This window comes from Mastomys coucha, unplaced genomic scaffold (assembly GCF_008632895.1).
Source record: "Mastomys coucha isolate ucsf_1 unplaced genomic scaffold, UCSF_Mcou_1 pScaffold14, whole genome shotgun sequence".
Classification (NCBI taxonomy): domain Eukaryota; kingdom Metazoa; phylum Chordata; class Mammalia; order Rodentia; family Muridae; genus Mastomys; species Mastomys coucha.
In genome coordinates this window covers 71630135-71647595 of record NW_022196896.1, presented here as the reverse complement: position 1 = coordinate 71647595, position 17461 = coordinate 71630135, and the positions used below count along the sequence as shown (strand labels likewise).

General features: G+C 42.6%; 1 protein-coding gene and 1 pseudogene across 11 annotated transcripts in view; one reads left to right on the top strand and one right to left on the bottom strand.

Moving 5' to 3' along the window:
- The window catches only part of Uxs1 (UDP-glucuronate decarboxylase 1), an 84977-nt gene that overhangs the window by 32163 nt on the left and 35353 nt on the right, over nucleotides 1–17461 (top strand). For all 11 annotated transcript variants that reach the window (XM_031367364.1, XM_031367362.1, XM_031367365.1 and 8 more), the window contains 2 exons: nucleotides 3179–3239; nucleotides 10066–10246. In XM_031367364.1, the coding sequence (XP_031223224.1) occupies nucleotides 3179–3239; nucleotides 10066–10246 (242 nt within the window). The remainder of the gene's footprint in view (nucleotides 1–3178; nucleotides 3240–10065; nucleotides 10247–17461) is intronic.
- On the bottom strand, nucleotides 13242–14555 carry LOC116088920 (annotated as a pseudogene).

Genomic DNA, 17461 nt, shown 5'->3' with positions numbered 1-17461 from the left:
TTTTTCTGTATAGCCCTGGCTGTCCTGGAACTCACTCTGAAAACCAAGCTGGCCTCGAACTCAGAAATCCGCCTGTCTCTGCTTCCCAGGTGCCGGGATTAAAGGCGTGCGCCACCACTGCTCAGCCTCTATTTCTTTAAATGTTCTTTGAATATACCAATTAGTGATGATGATTTTATTTTATTGTGATATAGGGGTTAAACATAGGGCCTTCTGCATGCACTGTGAGCATTCTGCTGCAGAGCTTCCTTCTTAACCCGGTGGTAACGTAGACTTCTACTGAGAGTGCTTACTATTCTTACATGTTTGTCCTAAAGCCTAAGGCTAAAGTCGAGAATGACTTTAAATAATTGATAAAGTGATAATTGGTACATAGTTGCTTTTTGGTGAGGTGCTGTGTTCTGGATGCACACCATTCAGATCGGCTTTATTTCTAAAGTATACTCCTGAGAAAACTAATTGCCATTAGGGGTCTGGATTAGGTTTGTCCTCTCTTCCCATTAAGGATTTTAAGACAGGGAAAATCTTGACTGCAACAAGTATCAGCAGGAGAAATCTTAGACATTGCGGAAAGATCAGGCACCTTTTATTAGGAGTGAGGTAACATGAACACAGAGAAGAAGACCCTCTGATGGAAGACTTTGAACCCCTGGTCTTTCTTGTGTTTTATTAGTCCATGTCAGGGGTCTCAGGTACAACCTGTCCTCCACAGTTGGGGTTTTAAGATTCTTAGAGGGAACTTCCTTCTCTAATTTAGGGCTGATCAGCTTGATAATGGCAGGGAATTGATAGACTCACAACTTTGGGGTAAACATGCCCTGATCCCCACTTTAAACTTGAACTTATCAAACAAGTCTATTGCAAAGGGAACCTAGTAGAGAGAGAGAGAAATCCTACCAGGCCCCAGGCCTTTGTCTCAGGCTAGGACTGTGAGGAAGCAGCAGGAAGTTTGAAAGTTTTGTTCTCCATTTGTGGTCCTTATGTGTCTACGTAGCTGGATAGTCTCTCAAAAACACACTGGGGACATATGAAGGTTGTGTATAAGTACTACTACTCCCTTGTGTAAGGGACTTGAACATTCTTCTCTTCTTAGGATCTTCTAGGGTCCTGAGGGATATTGCTGCACCCAGAGCTAAACTTAGGTTTGGTTTGTTCTGTGGCTGATGGATACACTTCCTCTTGGGATTTACTTTACAGTCTTGTGCCTCTAGTCCTCTGAACCACGTCTCTCTCCTCCCTCCCACTTTATCTTTCCAGTGTGGACCTGCCAACTCACTCCCCTGAGACAGAGAGGGTGGAACTCCTGGGTCGGGTCTGTAGTTCAGCAGTATCGAGAGCTTGGCTAAGATGCTAGCAGCCCTCAGTTTGATCTCCAGCACTGTTTGAAAAGTGACAGCAAAGGAGAGTGGATCTTGAAGAAACTACAGGGAGGAAAGGAACCACCATGTTCAGTTCTGTCTGTATTCTTTTTTCTGGCCTAGTAGAGGTTATGTCTCTGCTGTCTATTGCTGCCAGCTTGTGGCTTCTAAGAGCTTCATCACCTCTTAGCCTGGAGGGTGGGAAAGGATGGCGACTTGTGACCTAACTCAGAAGCTGGAGAGGCATGGGTGAAATGCATGTAGACCACTTGACTTTATATTTCCAGCTCTCATGTGCCTAAATGAAGGAGATGGTATAGCAGAGAATCATTTGGCATCTCTCCAGCCTTTCCAGGTCTTCCAACATAGCCCCTGCCTCAAGGCAGAGGCCAGAGCCTTTAAAGACAGTCTGTGACTGAGATGGCCCTGGATGAAGCAGGAAGAGCTGAGCTGCAGAGCTGCGTGCCCAGGGTTGCTACCTTGTCTTCATTAGCCTTTCCATCTGCCTGTGTTTATAGTATGCAAGGGAGCTTGCCTTTTTGAGAACATGGAATCTCTTCCTAGGGAAATTCTGTACTGTAAAAGAAGGATCTCTGCCTTCGTGCTTTCAGGGAACAGGCCCCTGTGTACTGGATGTGATGTTCAGTTCAGTGACCATTAACATGTCACTCTGTGTACCAATTCTGCTTGATGGGGACAAGGATGTTGCAGACAGCCTCACTCCTCCCCTGTTAAAACAATAACTACAAAGCTGCACAGAGATTTATTTAAAGCACTCAGCTCCTAAAGCATTAATAAAAGAGAACATTTTAAGTCTGCATTCATCTCCTGTGGCTGCTTTCTATGTTAATTATGTTGTTTTCCTTCTGGGATGTCAGTGTGTACTGGGGACCCATGGAGTCTTTGCAGGGCGGGAGGGCACTGGAAGAGCAAATGGCAGACAGAAAGTGCAGATGCCCAGTCACTGTGCCAGGGACTCTGGCAAGAAAGGAATTGCAGAAACTTATAGAGTAGGAGACAGTTTCGCTCTGTTTCTTCACTGTCTTGAGTCACCTTTCACATGGACCTGTGACTTCCTAATGCTCCTATGCTCCTGTGCTCCAGTGTGTGTGTGTGAGAGAGAGAGAGGGAGGGAGGGAGGGAGGGAGGGAGAGAGAGAGAGAGAGAGAGAGAGAGAGAGAGAGAGAGAGAGAGGTTGACTGATTGATTGATTGATTTTGGGGAAGGCAGTCTCTCACTGTCATGCTGGCCTAGAACTCTGATCTTCTTGCCTCTGCCTCCCCAGGCTGAGGATTAATGTGTGGTACCACTATGTCTCCTGCATTCCATATTTTGACCTGGCTGAATACAAGTAGTGCTTCTCTTCTGCTACTGACAGCCAACAGCTGCTTTTACCTTCAGCCTGAGTCTCCAATTAGAACCTTAATCTAAACAGGGGTAGTTAAGGAATGTCTTAAACTAGAGCTAGCCAGTGGTCTTTCTAGTCCTTTGTGGAGGAAAGAGAAATGGAAGCCTTATTCTGAGAGTAGATAGAAAAAATATTCAACTGAGATGTTTTCTTTAACAAAAAGATATATATGTATATTCTTTTAAACAAGGTGTCCCTTTATCTTTTTGCTGTACCAACAGCAAAAAAGATCAAATCTGTTTGTTGCAGAACTCATAGGGCTGGTGTATACCTCGGTGGAATGATGTTTCCTTCATGGTTTGTCAAGCAAGACTTTGTCCACAGGATTCTGAGGAGTACTCACCTGTGCCATCTGTACAGAGCCTGGGGAGTGACTGGACTGACTCTTCCTTTTAATCTCTTCATATTATAGTTTTACCCAGAAATACCCACCAGTAAAATTTTTATCAGAAAAGGACCGGAAACGGATTTTGGTAAGTTTGCATGCCAGATTTACATTTATAATATTAAGAAATTTGTTTTATGTTAAGATTTCAATGCTATCAAATTCTACCTCTTCAAGTATCCAATTTTCTGTTTTATATTTTGTTTGCGTTGTCTTAATAACATCGCATACTGACAAGAAACCATGTACCATTGATAGCTACTGTGTACCATTAATTCCCTTTCTCCTCCTGGTTTTCAACATCCACTAAAGCTTCTTTCTATCTCCAGGGCTTTGCCCCCTTTGAATCTTTCATGTGAATGAAATGTTGATACACTATGCTTTGTATATAGCTTGTTTCGCTGAGAATAATGTTTTTAATATTGTTCCACTACCTTTTTTTTTTTTTTATGGCCGAACAATATTCTTTTGTATGGATGTGCCATGTCTTGTTTGTCCATTTCTCAGTTGATGGGCATTAGAGCTGTGTCTATTCAGAAGCTATTGTGAATTGTATTGCTGTGAACATACATGATGTTCTGTAGGCTTTTTGCTTCTTTCTTGTGTAATTAGGGATAAAAGGAATCCACAATAAAACGGCCAAAATTAAACTATATATAGTCAAAGATAACATAATCTTGTATTTATAATGCTCAAAAAGAATCCTCTTAAATAGAATTTCTAAAACTAACCAAAGAGTTCAAGGCTGAAGAATACAGTTTATAAGGAGATCCTTGAAACTTCACACCTGCAGCTTTTAACCTTTTCTGGTTCTTGGACCATACTGTTAAATATCCTGCAGGCTTTCCTGACTAAGTCTCCGTGTTAAATATTAACTCAAGCTCTCCAGGAAAAAAAAGGTGACTCTTACTAGTTTGTGGGAATTTACATAGAGATTTTACTGTTTTTTTGTTTTGTTTTGTTTTGTTTTTGTTTTTGTTTCTTTGTTTTCTTTTAAAGTCACATCTTTATTGGGGCACCAGTCATATACTATGTAATTTACTGTGTGTCAGTTAGCTTCATCATATGGATAGGGTAATGCCATATTTACCCAGTTGTGATGTGCCCTTTTACTTAGCATAATATTTCAAACATTTGTTCATCATGTATTAAAACTGTTTTTGGGCTTATTGGCTGTTGTATACTTTTTTAAAAGTTGATTGTTTTTCTTCTTACCATTAGATCACAATTGTGGTTTATTTGTATATATCTGCAGGATCTTTTTTTTTACCACTTTTTTCTTTTTGCATGTTGTTTCCTCATTTTGTGAGTGGTGTTTTCACTTTCTTGATGGTGATGTTTGAAGCACAAAAGTGTTATGTTGGTGTATTATAAAATTTCTAACCAGAGAAGAGTCATTCATGCATTTGGGTAGACAAGAGAACTCTTTGCATGAATTGTAACTCAAGCTAATGCTTTGGGAAAGTTCAGTGCCCTCCACAATATCTTACAGCAAGATAGCAGTGTGGCCATCTGAGGGTGATCTCTGAGTCTCCTGCCCACTACATGAATTTTCTTCACAGTAGAGCATGTTTACAGGAGCAGAAATGGCAGGAACACACATTTTGCTGGTAGGTGTTTTAAAGGTATCAGTAAGTACACACAAAAAATTTGCAAGCAGTAGTAAAGGCCACAAACTTGACAGATAGCAATAAAAATGTGCCTTTCTTATAATATGACATTTGTCCACATAGCTGGCAAAGGAGGAGAGATAGATATCTGTCCTCCAGGCAGTTTTTGGCAAGTGTTTCCCTTCTCCAGATAAGGAGTAGGGCCTTTAGCTAGCAGGTAGATTTCAGCACACCAATAAAACTTTTTTTTTTTTTTTTAAAGCATTCTACTTCTACATAACCCTATAGTTGCTAGGCAAGAATTTCTACTAAACTATCATAATGAGTAGTAATTTGAATTGTCAGATGCATATAAAATTGTATGGGTGTGTTCAGATGGTCTAATTTTATTTTTTGCTTTTATTGTTTGTGCTTTATTGGCAGAGTTCAGAAGTTATTGTCCAATCTAAAGTCGCAAAGACTTGTGTCTTTTTCTAAGAGTTTTCTAGATTTAGATTTTTAAGTTTAGGTCTGTGTATAAAGTGAGAACATAACTGTTCCAGTGTATGTTTGAGGGGAAGGTTTTTTCATAAATAAGGTTGAGTATAGTCCAGAGCAGGAAAAGAAAGTAGTAGGACATGGTCAGTAGCGTGAAGAAGGCCAGGAGAGGAGGGAGAAGTGGAAAGACAGAAGACAAAGAGAAGAGAGGGGGCAGAGAGGACTAAGAGGGCACATGAACAAAATGGCAGGATTATATAGAAATGAGAAGCTTGGGAAAGGGGAGACTGTAAGGGGAGAAATTTAGGGTCGGGGTGGGATGATAAAAGCTGAGAGGAGCCATAGATACTGATGCAAAATATCGTGCATTTGGATAGACAAGAGAACTCTTTGCATGGACTGTGACTCAAGCTAATGCTTCGGAAAAGTTCAGTGCCCTCCACTCAGTACCCTGAGTGAACCTGGAGGCCTGTGGACACTTAGATTTGCTATTGAGAAGTGTAGTTATCCATTTATTCTGAGTTTTTTTTGGGCCTGACAATTATATTTTGAGATAATTTCTGGGTGTTAGTGTTAGGTGAGGGGCTTTTTTCTTTTGCTTTACAATCTGTGTGTCCTATTTGCTGAGAGTGAAAAATCAATTGAATATAAGTATTTATATCTGGACTGTCATGTCCACTGACTTAAAGAACAGTATTGATTACTGTGAAACCTACTCAAAACCTACTCTTGAGGCATCTTGTGCAGCATGGACTACCATGCATTTTGTTTCCTTCTTAAACAAGTCCACTCTAGTGAAAAGACTCAAAGGTTTTTATAACATACTTATGTTGTTATTCTTTTTGTTATATATAGGTTTTGAATTTTGGTGGCATGTCATACCACCTTGTTTGTCCCATCCACAGTGTGTGTGTGTGTGTGTGTGTGTGTCCGTCTGTTCGTCCGTGTTTCCAAGATGGTTTTGGCTATTCTGGATCCCTTTGCAATTCCTTGTAAATTTTAGGATCAGCTTGCCAAATCTTCCAAAGAAGCCGCCTGTGATTCTGGTAGAGACTGGTAAATCTACACATTACTTTGGACCATTTTGCCATCTTAACATAGGCTGTGTTACTCTTGATGGGATCATGTCTTTTTCTGGATTTTCTTCAGGTTATCAGTATCAAAGTCCTGTTCCTCTAGTGTGCCTGTTGCCATGTGTCAGACTTATCACAGATCTGAAGGTCTGCAGTTGTGTGTCTGTATTGTTGTAATGTCCACTACACATGTAATTTCCAAGGCACAGAGTTAGTAGTTTCTGATGATCAAAAATGTCTTAGCTCATGGTTGTGGAGACCGAGGTCCTGTCTGTCTGGTTAGCATGTTACATTGTGGCAAATGTAGAGGGCAAGAGAAGACAGAGGCTGAACCTTTGCTTTTATAAGTGCCACAGTGGTGGCACTAATGTACATAGGAGGGCAGATCCCTAAAGGCCTCCCATCTCTGTTGCCTTGTGGAGTACATTTCTGATAAGGGGACTTTGGTGGACTCAAAGGATAGACACATTGGTATGTAAGAACTCTGTGGTCTTTGTATCTTACTGTAACAAATGCATTTAGGATTTTTGGTTCATCTGCCATCTCATAGGTTACACACATTTCAGCATTCTTTGGTGCCAGAGTCTGGCATATTGTTGTTATAACCTAAGGCCTTTTGCATATAAAGCCTTAAACACAGAAGAGGTTTGTCTGGAAATTTATTTCTGTTGATTTGCTGGGCAGCATAAGTTAAATGCTCACCTGAACAAGGCTATTTGAGTTGCCTGGTAGTACCCAGAAGAAAAAGTCCATGCACGTTGAGATGAGCTGGAGCTGGTAAGTTCAGAACCATGCCATGCTTAGGTTCACTGTTAGACTTCCTGGGAAAGCTGTGTAAAAGCTGAACTTCTGCTAGTGTTATTTCTATTTGAAATAGTTGTGTGATGAAATAAAATTTATAATTAGAAAAGTATAACAACATAAGTATGTTATAAAAACCTTTGAGTATTTTCACTAGAGTGGACTTGCTTAAGAAGGAAACAAAATGCATGGTAGTCCATGCTGCACAAGATGCCTCAAGAGTTGCCTGCTCAGGCTGTCAGAATCTCAGAAGTGGATGTTTATGGTTTAATCAGCTGCATCTCTGCTCCCTTAGATGTCTCCAGGTCTTTTGGCTACAGATATATTAGAACACCAGAGAGGAGCTCACATTAGAAACATTTGCACAATGATGTGTGGAGTATCTGTCAGTCAAAACAGTGAGAGTTTTAAGTTTGTAATCATAGGCCTCTTTGGAAAATGGAACAGGATGAAACAGAATAAAATTTGTTTGAGCCAGTGGCACCTTTGGCCTGTAATCCTAGCTACTCTGAAAGCCAAGCCGGGAAATTCAAGGCCTTTCTGGACTACAAAGTGAATTTAGGCAACTTTTTGAGAACCTGTCTCAAAAGTGAAAAGAAAAAACAGCAAATAGAAGATCAATGTGGCTCTATGCAGAGCATTTATGTAGCATGAGTAAGATCCTGGATTTATCCTCCAGGACCCCCAGAAAGAAGTGTTAGAATGTGTTACATTTGAATCAGGTATTTTCCCAGGAAATCCTTATATTATAGATACTGTATTCTATATAAGTAGAGTATAAATATATTGTTGAAACAAAATACTTGAAAGTGGGCAAATACTACTACTACTACTACTACTACTACTACTACTACTACTACTACTACTACTACTACTACTACTACGTGGCAAACACTAGTAACACTACTAACCCTGATAATAAATAGGCATATTTTGCTCCTGATTTGGGAGGCTGACCATCACTTGGTGCTCTTGAGGATCGCCTGGTGGAGGACATCATAGCAGGAGCATGTGGGGACCAGAGTGATGAGTCGAGGCAGAAAGCTCTTGCTCTTTTATGACATCACCTGAGATATAACTGGGATCTCCTGAGCTACATTAATTCCTTCTGAAAACAGCATCCAAACCATAACACCTTAGGGAAAATTTTGCAGACTGTATGCAGCGGCGGGTGAGCTTGTAGCTGCAAAGTTGGGTTGAGGAAGGTCCCTTCAGGCTAGTGAGTGATTATCTAAGGTTAGCTTGAAAATATCAGCTTCTCCTGAGTTTTTTTTTCTCTCTAAAGGAAACAGGTGGGAAAATGTCCTTAATCTGAGAAAGCTCTCCTTGGGACTTGCACTCAGCGATTGCATTTTCAGAGCATAGAAAAATGGCTAGCTGGTGTTTCTGCCTAGTCTTACTGGTATCTGTCTCAGGTTACTTGGCTCTCTCACCTCTGGGCAGCATCATGTACTCTATGAGATGTTAGTGGAACAAGAGGTTCGTGGGTACTGACATCTTCTAAAACCACATTTCTAGTCATTTGTGTACTTCTATTGTAGAGAGAATTGGATTTTCTTACTGATAACCCTTTCAGGTTGAAAAAGTAGGTAAAGAGAAGGACAACTTCATATCACATAAAATCTTACCTCACTCAGTCATCTTATTCCACTCTCCTCACTTATCTCACCTCACCTCACCTCACTTCACTTAGCTCAGCTCACCCCACCTCACTTTACCTTATCTCAGCTCACCTCAATTAGCTCATTTTGTAAGTTGCCTAGGCTGGCCTTTAACTTTTGATTCTCCTGTCTCAGCCTACCCAGTACTAGGATTGCAGGGAAAATTGCTAAACTGAAGTCCAAGTGGAGAAAGAACAGGACAGAATAGTGTTTTACATTCTTATCTTCTGTTCTCTGCCCAGAAGGAAGCCATCTTGTGCTTCCCCTTCACCCCATGGTAACATTCACTTTGTATGAATTATTATTTTTATTTTCAGAATACTTTTAAACATAATCAGTATGGCACATCTGTGGTGATTAGGACTTAGGAAGCATGTTGCTGCTGGCCCTCTGTGCTGGCCCCTTTAGTGCTTCATTGGCTCTGGAGAGCTAGCTGCAGCCTTCATGTTCCCTTGGATATAACCAGGCAGCAGAACATCAGTTATGGCTTCCTTCTATAAGAACATCTGTTGTTCTCATTTGTTCATAGAAATAATTGAGAAGATGTTAGCTTCCAAGTATAACTGAAATATTACATATTTTTTGGTAGTTAGCCAAGTCCTCTGTACTTTGCTGATCTCTTTAAGAGAGTGATTCTAAACACTAGTGGTAATGGTTTTATAGCTGTGTACTATTGTCCCTCCACACCTGTAAGGGTGGTTTCTAGGGCCTCATGGGTAACAGAATCTATGGGTACCTGTACCTCCCTTTCTGCACTTTAAATTATCAGTAGACAGCTGTACCTAATACAATGTAAATTACGCTCAGATCACTCAGGGAAAGAGGTCAAGAAAAACACCTGTGAGTATTCAGTTTAGATACAGCCATCGCAAACCACACTATGTATTTTCAGTCTAGATCTGTTGAATCAATGGCTATGGACCCTAAGGATATGGAAGGGCAGATGTTGGGGGATGGTCAGTGTTTTTGTGGTAAAGCAAGTTTTTGTACTGCACACCTCTGCTGATAGAGATGTTTGGAGCTGAGTAGCTGTAGGTTTTTTTTTGTTTGTTTGTTTGTTTGTTTTTTGTTTTTTTTTTTTTTGGCTATTCCCTGAATATTATCATGGTTGAAGATGGCTGAGCACTATTCAGGTCGTAAGGCTTCTCTGGAATGAGTGTGTCAAGATGCTGTCATAACCTTTCCTGTTTGCACCTTACCGGCTGCCAGATTTTTAGTTTATGTCTGCACCAAAGCTGTGTTTCTATGTCTCTATCCATCATCACTGTTTTTCCTGGGGTGTCCCAATGCAGATCACCGGAGGTGCAGGCTTTGTGGGCTCCCATCTAACAGACAAACTCATGATGGATGGCCATGAGGTGACTGTGGTGGACAACTTCTTCACAGGCAGGAAGAGAAATGTGGAACACTGGATTGGCCATGAGAACTTCGAACTGATTAACCATGATGTGGTCGAGCCACTCTACATTGAAGGTGATTATTGTCACATTTTATTTTTTTGAATGTTTTTATCATATATAATAGGTGCATCGTAGTTTATGCAAGAAGAATGGTTGCTGCCAGGTGAATGCCTGCCAACTGTCATGTAGCTTCCCAACTCTTGAAGTTGGTCTGTAGAATTTGCACCTGTGAGGTGCACAACATTATGGCCTAAATGTTGCATTCGGGGGTTCTAATTTCTAGGGCAATGGTTCTGGGAGGCGGGGCTTTTGGGAGATGGTCAGTTCATGACTAGTGCCCTTGTAGTCCAAAACACTCCTTCACCCCGGGAACACAGTGAGACACAGTGGGAAGAGACCATTTCAACTAAGAAATGAGTCCTTCTCAGACCCCATGTCTCAAGCACCACTGTCCTGACTTCCCAGCCTCCAGTGTAAATAGATGTCTTCTGTTTATAAGCCAGCATTGTATGGCATTTCATACAGTAGGCTGAGTGAGCTAAGACAACATCCTTGCTCTCTGATAAGGCTGTTGCCTGATGCTTGCATGCATTACTCTTACTGTCTTATAGGAAGTTGCCTATTGTAAAATCCATCAAAGGTCCATCTATAAAGCTTTGGTTTTCAGGGTGATTTTATTGGCAAGTACTGTGGGCCTTGGTTCTGGGAACCCCTTAGACCTAAGGTTCTCAATCAGTGGGTTGGAGCTCAAATGACCCTTTCACAGGAGTTGCTTAAGACCGTCAGATATTTATATTACAATTCATAATAGCAAAATTACATTTTGAAGTAGCAGTGAAAATAGTTTTATGGTTGGGGGTCACCACAGCATGAGGAACTGTATTAAAAGGTCGCAGTATTAGGAAGGTTGAGAACCCCTGCCGCAGATTGTCAGGAGTATACTTTTAGAGGGAATTGTGGGATCTAACTTACTCTCTTACTCTGCCCAGGATTTATAATAAAAATGTTTTGTTTCACTGCATATTCATGCTGTGATATAGCCCCTTCCCAGAGGCCCCAGTTGATGAAGACACCTGATTTTAGATGATAACCTCCAGAATTGCCAGCTAAGATAACCCTTTTCTTTTATGAGTTAATTATCTTTGGTATTTTGAGACTGTTACAGAGAGCTATTATTGTAGCTTTTGAATAATAAAATCTCAGTTTTAAATATATAAAGCCTTCAAGGAACCTGGCCGCTTTACAAAATTACATTGGACCATAGGTGAACGGTGGATCAGCAAAAGAACTGGTCATAATCCATGGAAGCTGTAAGTGACCCCTTCTATGGAAGTGGGTCTTTGCATAGGTGATTGAGAATCACATTCTCCCTCTCAGTTTCAGTGGGGGTTGTCCTTACAGTAAAAATCAAGGACACAGATACAGGGGGAGAAGAGCCTGTGAAGATCCAGGCAGAGTGCCAGAGTAAAGGAGGAGAGACTTGCCATTGGAGCCTTTGCACATGACCAGCCAGAACCCTGTACTTAGACATCTGGTTTCTAAAAATGTGTGAAAGCAAACATCTGGTGTTTTACCCCTTTCTTTTGGGACATCAAAGGAAACGAGCTTAGGTGCTTAGATAATATTGAAAGCTTCCTCTAAAGTCCTGGTGTGCCAGTGAGAACTGCCACTTAGGGATCTAGCATCTTGTTCTTGTTAATCTAACGGTAGCACAGGAGCTAAGTAGTATCATATTCCACTTCCCTTAACAGTACAGAAACCCCGTCTATCTGGAACCTGACACAGTCAAGAGTCCTGCTTGGGTTGTTGGAGTCCAAGGCTTCTATAGTCACACCCACCCACACTACCACCACCACTGAATGTCTTCCCATTGCTGCCTGTGAAGCAGTGTATTGAGGCTGTGCAACATTTATGCAGTCTTTTGTAAGATCCTCCCTGTGTGTTTTTCATAAATACCTCTATTGGAATTTTACCTTAGTACAATAGTCTTAAATATGAACTATATAATGACACTCTTCTCCTTCATGTATAAACCGACAAGACTGCTCCATGGTATGGTCAAGGAGAAGGTTTTTATTGTTGATGTGTGTGTGTGTGTGTGTGTGTGTGTGTGAAAGAGAGAGAGAGAGAGAGAGAGAGAGAGAGAGAGAGAGAGAGAGAGTAGCCAGAGGCATCTGAATAGTCCAGAGCATAAAAAGTAGTAGACAAATATGGCCAGCAGACATGGAGAGGGATGGGATAGCCAGTGAGCTAGAGGAGTTTAAGGTAGCAAAGAAGGTAAGAAGAGCTAGGATGCTAACTTGGACTGAAGGAGTCAGGAGATCCACATGTGCTTTGGTCTGCTAATAGGCACCACAGGTAGCCATTTGTCCTTTCAGTCTTATGGGGTGGAGTTTCCTTTGGACTGGACAGTCTTGGTTTGGTGGCTTGGCATCTCTCACTTCTAAATTGAGTATTGTCTTTAGAGAAAGATGTTAACAAATGCTAATTCCATGCAAAACCAGTGTCCCAGTATAAATTTCTTGGTTACTAAAGAAGCAGGTCATGCTAATGTCTTCACTAAAGGAATCCAAATTGCTGTCCAGACCTGATTGTACACTTGTGAAATTGCAGCACCTAGAAAGCCTAGGCAGGAAGATTGTGAGTTTGATGCCAGCTTTTGTACATAGTGGGACATGTGTCTGGGGTAAAAGACTAAAGAGTAAAAAAAGTATTTCAGGTAGTTTATTTTTTTCGTTTGCCACAAGTTCTTCATTACAGGGCTCCTAACTGTGAATGGAGATTTATCATTTTCCTCAAGCTCTGTAGCTTTTCCTTTTTTGGGGGTTGGGGAAATTTTTGTGGCTTTTATTTTTGCATGTAAACCACTGGGGGTAGTATTGATGGTGGGCACCCTAGCGATTACACTGGAGTTCCTGACACTAGCTTGGAAGTCAGGTGACAGAAACAATGATTCAGACCAATCACATGATTGCAAAGCTGGGGTCTCCAGCAGAGTTCCTAGTGGTCAGTGTGGACATCTAAGGAAGCAGTGACATGGGAGGGGCAAGCACTGGGCAGGCCTTGAACTACCTGGATGACATGAGGGACAGAGGACCTAAGCAGCTGGTAGCTCCAGGGATCTCCAGTCCATGCTTTACTTGGCCAGGGTTCCTGAAGGACCAGCCGGCAAACTTGGCTTTGCTGCCCAGCTCTTCCTTGATTCTTAGGATCTGATTGTACTTGGCTAGGTGCTCAGATCGGCCAGTCTTGATCTGCCCAGTGCAGAGCCCCACCACCAGGTCAGTGATGAAAGTGTCCTCAGTCTCCCCAGATCGGTGGGACACCATGACACTCCAGCCATTGGACTGGGCCAGCTTACACGCACTCGGTCACATAGCTGATCTGGTTCACTTTGAGCAGGAGGCAGTTGCAGGATTTCTCGCCTGCAGCCTTGGCAATCTGCTTAGGGTTGGTCACTGTGAGGTTATCGCCCACATCTGGATGCCTGCACTAGCTGTGAACTTCTGCCAGTCATCCCAGTTGTCGTGGTCAAAGAGGTCTTCAATGGACACCACTGGGTAGCCCTGGATGAAGGACTTGTATAGGTCAGCCAGCTGGTCAGGCGTGATGTACCTGCTGGGGTCATCCGGAGACTTGAAGTCCAGGTCATACTTGCCAGACCTGTAGAACTCGGAGGCGGCCACATCCATGCCGATGACAACCTGGTCAGTGTAGCCGGCCTTGGCAATTGCGGTCTTGAGCAGCTCCAGTGCTCCTTGTTCTCCAGGATGTTAGGTGCGAATCCTCCCTCCCAAAACAGGATGCTCCCACAGGCAGGGTCATGAACTCCTGTATGGCTAGCTTGTTGCCAGTATGAGAACCACCATTGATTACATTGAAAGCTGGGACTGGCAGGATGACTTCAGGGTTGCCAGCTAAGTCAGCAATGTGATGGTAAAGGGGCACCCCCTTTCCCACAGCACCAGCTTTGCAGACACCCAGGGACACTTTCAGGATGGCATTTGCACCAAATTTAGATTTATTCTAGGTGCCAACAATCTCGATCATCAGCTAGTCAGTCTTCTCTTGCTCCACGACATTCACTTTCTTGCTACCCAGAGCAGGTGCAATAGTGTTAGTGATGTGCTCAGCAGCCTGAGAGACACCCTTCTCCATGAAGACCCTCAATGATGAAGGGTCTCATCATTGTCTCAGAGTTCTAGGGCCTCGTACATGCTAGTGGACGCACCGCTGGGCACTGCAGCTTGGAAGAGGCCTTTTGCCGTGTAGAGATCCACCTCAACAGTGGGCTTCCCACGGGAGTCAAAGATCTCTCTGACATGGATCCTTAGAATAGACATGGTGAACTTCTGGCAGTTGGATCGCTGCAAAGGAAGGAAAGAGGGTTCTGTAGACATCAAAGAGAGCTTGCTCTGTAGCCTTTCAGTTTATTAAAATCTTACATTTTAATTCAGTCTCTTGAGTTTCTTTAACCTTTGTTCTGTTTTCACTTTAAAGTGGTGACTCCTCAAGATGATAGACTCATGTGATATAACCCAGTGTTTTAAAACAGCCATGGTGTTCTTTGTTGACTAACCCCTCAACCCCCACCCTGAGAATCATTTTAAAGTATTTACTTGTTTGACTAGCCTGGGTTGGCTCATTTTTCTTACAAAGTGGATCGGCTGACCTACTTTCCTCCTCGGCTTCCTTGTGGGTGGCTGTGGGCCAGCTGAGGAAATACTTGCTACATCCAAGCAGTAGGAGTTCCTGAAGTTGTCAGTCCTGGGACTCACCTCCAGGTGCAGCAGGATACCTTAAAAGGCTTTCTGTTGTTGCCTCAAAGGCTATGAACCAACTGTGTGTAAAATGCAGACCCATAGTCTGGGCATGCCTCAGAGGCATCCATGTGCCTGAAAAGGCAGCAAGAGAGACTAGATGAAGAACTGTCATAAGGAGACCTACCAAGCGAGCCTTAAGGGGAGCCCCAGAAATGATCCACAGCCTTAGTCTTCTGCTGAGATCGTGAGAGCCCACCGTTGTCATTCACATTGGGACAGCTGAAGGTTTTTCTCCACTATGTAGCTTAAAACCTGGGTGCCAAGCTTATTGTTCCTTCAGGATTTGGTGATTTTATTCTCTCCATTTCCATTTCATTCTTCTTGGCAGGCAGTACCTGTTTCATCCAACAGCAGCAGAAAACACATTCTTTACCAGCTCAGTCAGTGTGTTGTGAGACTACACTGAAAGTAAACCAAGCAGAAAGATGACATGGGAAGCTAGTGTCTCAAAGATGAGTGACCCACATCTTCATAATGTGGGCCTTTAACTGGAGCTGGGGACGTAGCTTAGTGAGAAAGAGTGTTTGTTCTGCAATCCTAAGGAGGTGGGTGTCTTCAAATCATATGCCTGTGCCCCCAGGATGTGGGGTGGATTCAGACAGATCTCCAAAGCTCACTGTCCAGGCAGCTTAGCCTAGACAACAGTCAGAGACCCTAACTCAAGGCAGTAAGGTGAAGCATGATGTATGTAGGAAGACATTATAGGACCTGTTCTGGCCTCTGCATGCACACACACAATTTACACACTCATGTTTGTGTATTACGAGCAACCAATATACAAGTTGATCGTATTAAACAAAAATTTAGTTTCTTATTTATAGTTCTTCTTTATGCAAAGTTAAAAATAAGTGTTGTAAACAGTCTCTTACATTTCCAGTCCCAACTAGGCTTTGGAAACTTCTGTGTCTGTTAGTGACCAGCTAATATAAATGGATATTTCATGTCTGTTCTCTCTTCAGGAAGCAATCTGTATATGAAAGGGCTTTCATACACAGAAAGCTACTTAATTTTTAAAGTAGGTGCTTAGTGTTCTGTTATGTAGCCTTATTACATCTCTATAAAAACATACTTCGATGTTATTACAAAGTCTCATCATGTGAATATAGTACAGCCTTATTCTCTTTGTTGGGCATTAGATTGTTGGCAATAGAAGCTGTCAGAAACCTGCTTCCAAACAGCATCCTTTGTGCCTCTGGGATTGCCTCCCAGGATTCTGTTTAGGCTACTGAGGCAAAGAGCCTGCACTTTGCTAGAAGCTCTTCCATTTTTGGTTTTCCAGTAGCTGCATAAACACAGATGTGGAGAGCAAGCACTTCTGCAATGCTTAAAAAGCAGCAGCATCTGTGAGAGAGCACAGGAGAGAAGGGGCAAGGGTGATTGGCAGCACTTAATGCCAACAAGGTCTGCTCTGCAAGCTCAGCTTGCCCTGTGCTCATGCGATAGAGGCAGTGATCCTCATTTACACCAAGCCTCAGCAGCCCCTTACCACTTAAGTGCAGGGAAAGACACGGGAAAGGGGAGGTAAGAGACCTGGGCTACTTCTCATGGGCTCTCAGGGTGAAAAGTAGGCTTGGGAAGGTGTTTGCGGAGGGGCCTGGCTCCTTGGTGATATAAGCATCAGGGGCATGCTTTGCTCGTGAGACTATTTTAGTTAATTATATTTATGAATTAATATCTCAACTTTGATTTCACACTCAAGTGTGAAAATATACTGAAGGAGGTGGTAGATCTCAGATGCCCTGTGCGTTTAATTTGCAACTGAGGGCTTCATGCAGAACCTTGTGGACACACGAGGAAGAGAGCCCTGAAAAGCCTCGCCTCAGCCCCTGGCTCAGCCAGGCCTGTGGCATATAAAGTTCTGTTTGATAGGAATCAAGGCACAATCCCACTCATTGGTCTGAGAGGAATGTGAAAAGTTGTACATCTCCTGGAATCCTCTTTCTCACAGTAAATGGTGCTGGCAAGGATGGGACTATACTGTGGAACTCCATGTTATGAGCACATTCAGAATAGCCCCTCCTCCACACACCCCCAGGGCCTGTTTTGTTGTTTTCTTGTCAGCTTGATAGAAGTTAGAGTGAGTGGTTTGAGAAGAGGGAACCTCACTTGAGAAAATACCCACCAAATTGGCCTTTGGGTAAGCCTGTGGGCATTATCTGGATTGGTGATTAGTGTTGCAAGCCCCAGCTTATTGTGGGCAGTACTGTCCCTGGACTGGTGGGCCTAAGTGCTGTAAGAAAGCAAGCTGAGTAAGTCATGAAGAGGAACAAGCCACTTAGAGCACTATTCCTCCATGGCCCCTGTATCACTTACTCTCTCCAGGTTCCTATCTTGAATTCCTGCTCTGACTTCCTTCAGTGATGGACTGTGGTGTGGAAGTGTAAGATAAAAATAAACCTTTTCCTCCTCAAGTTGCTTTTGATCACAGTGTTTTATACAGCCATAGAAACCCCAGATGAGACAGT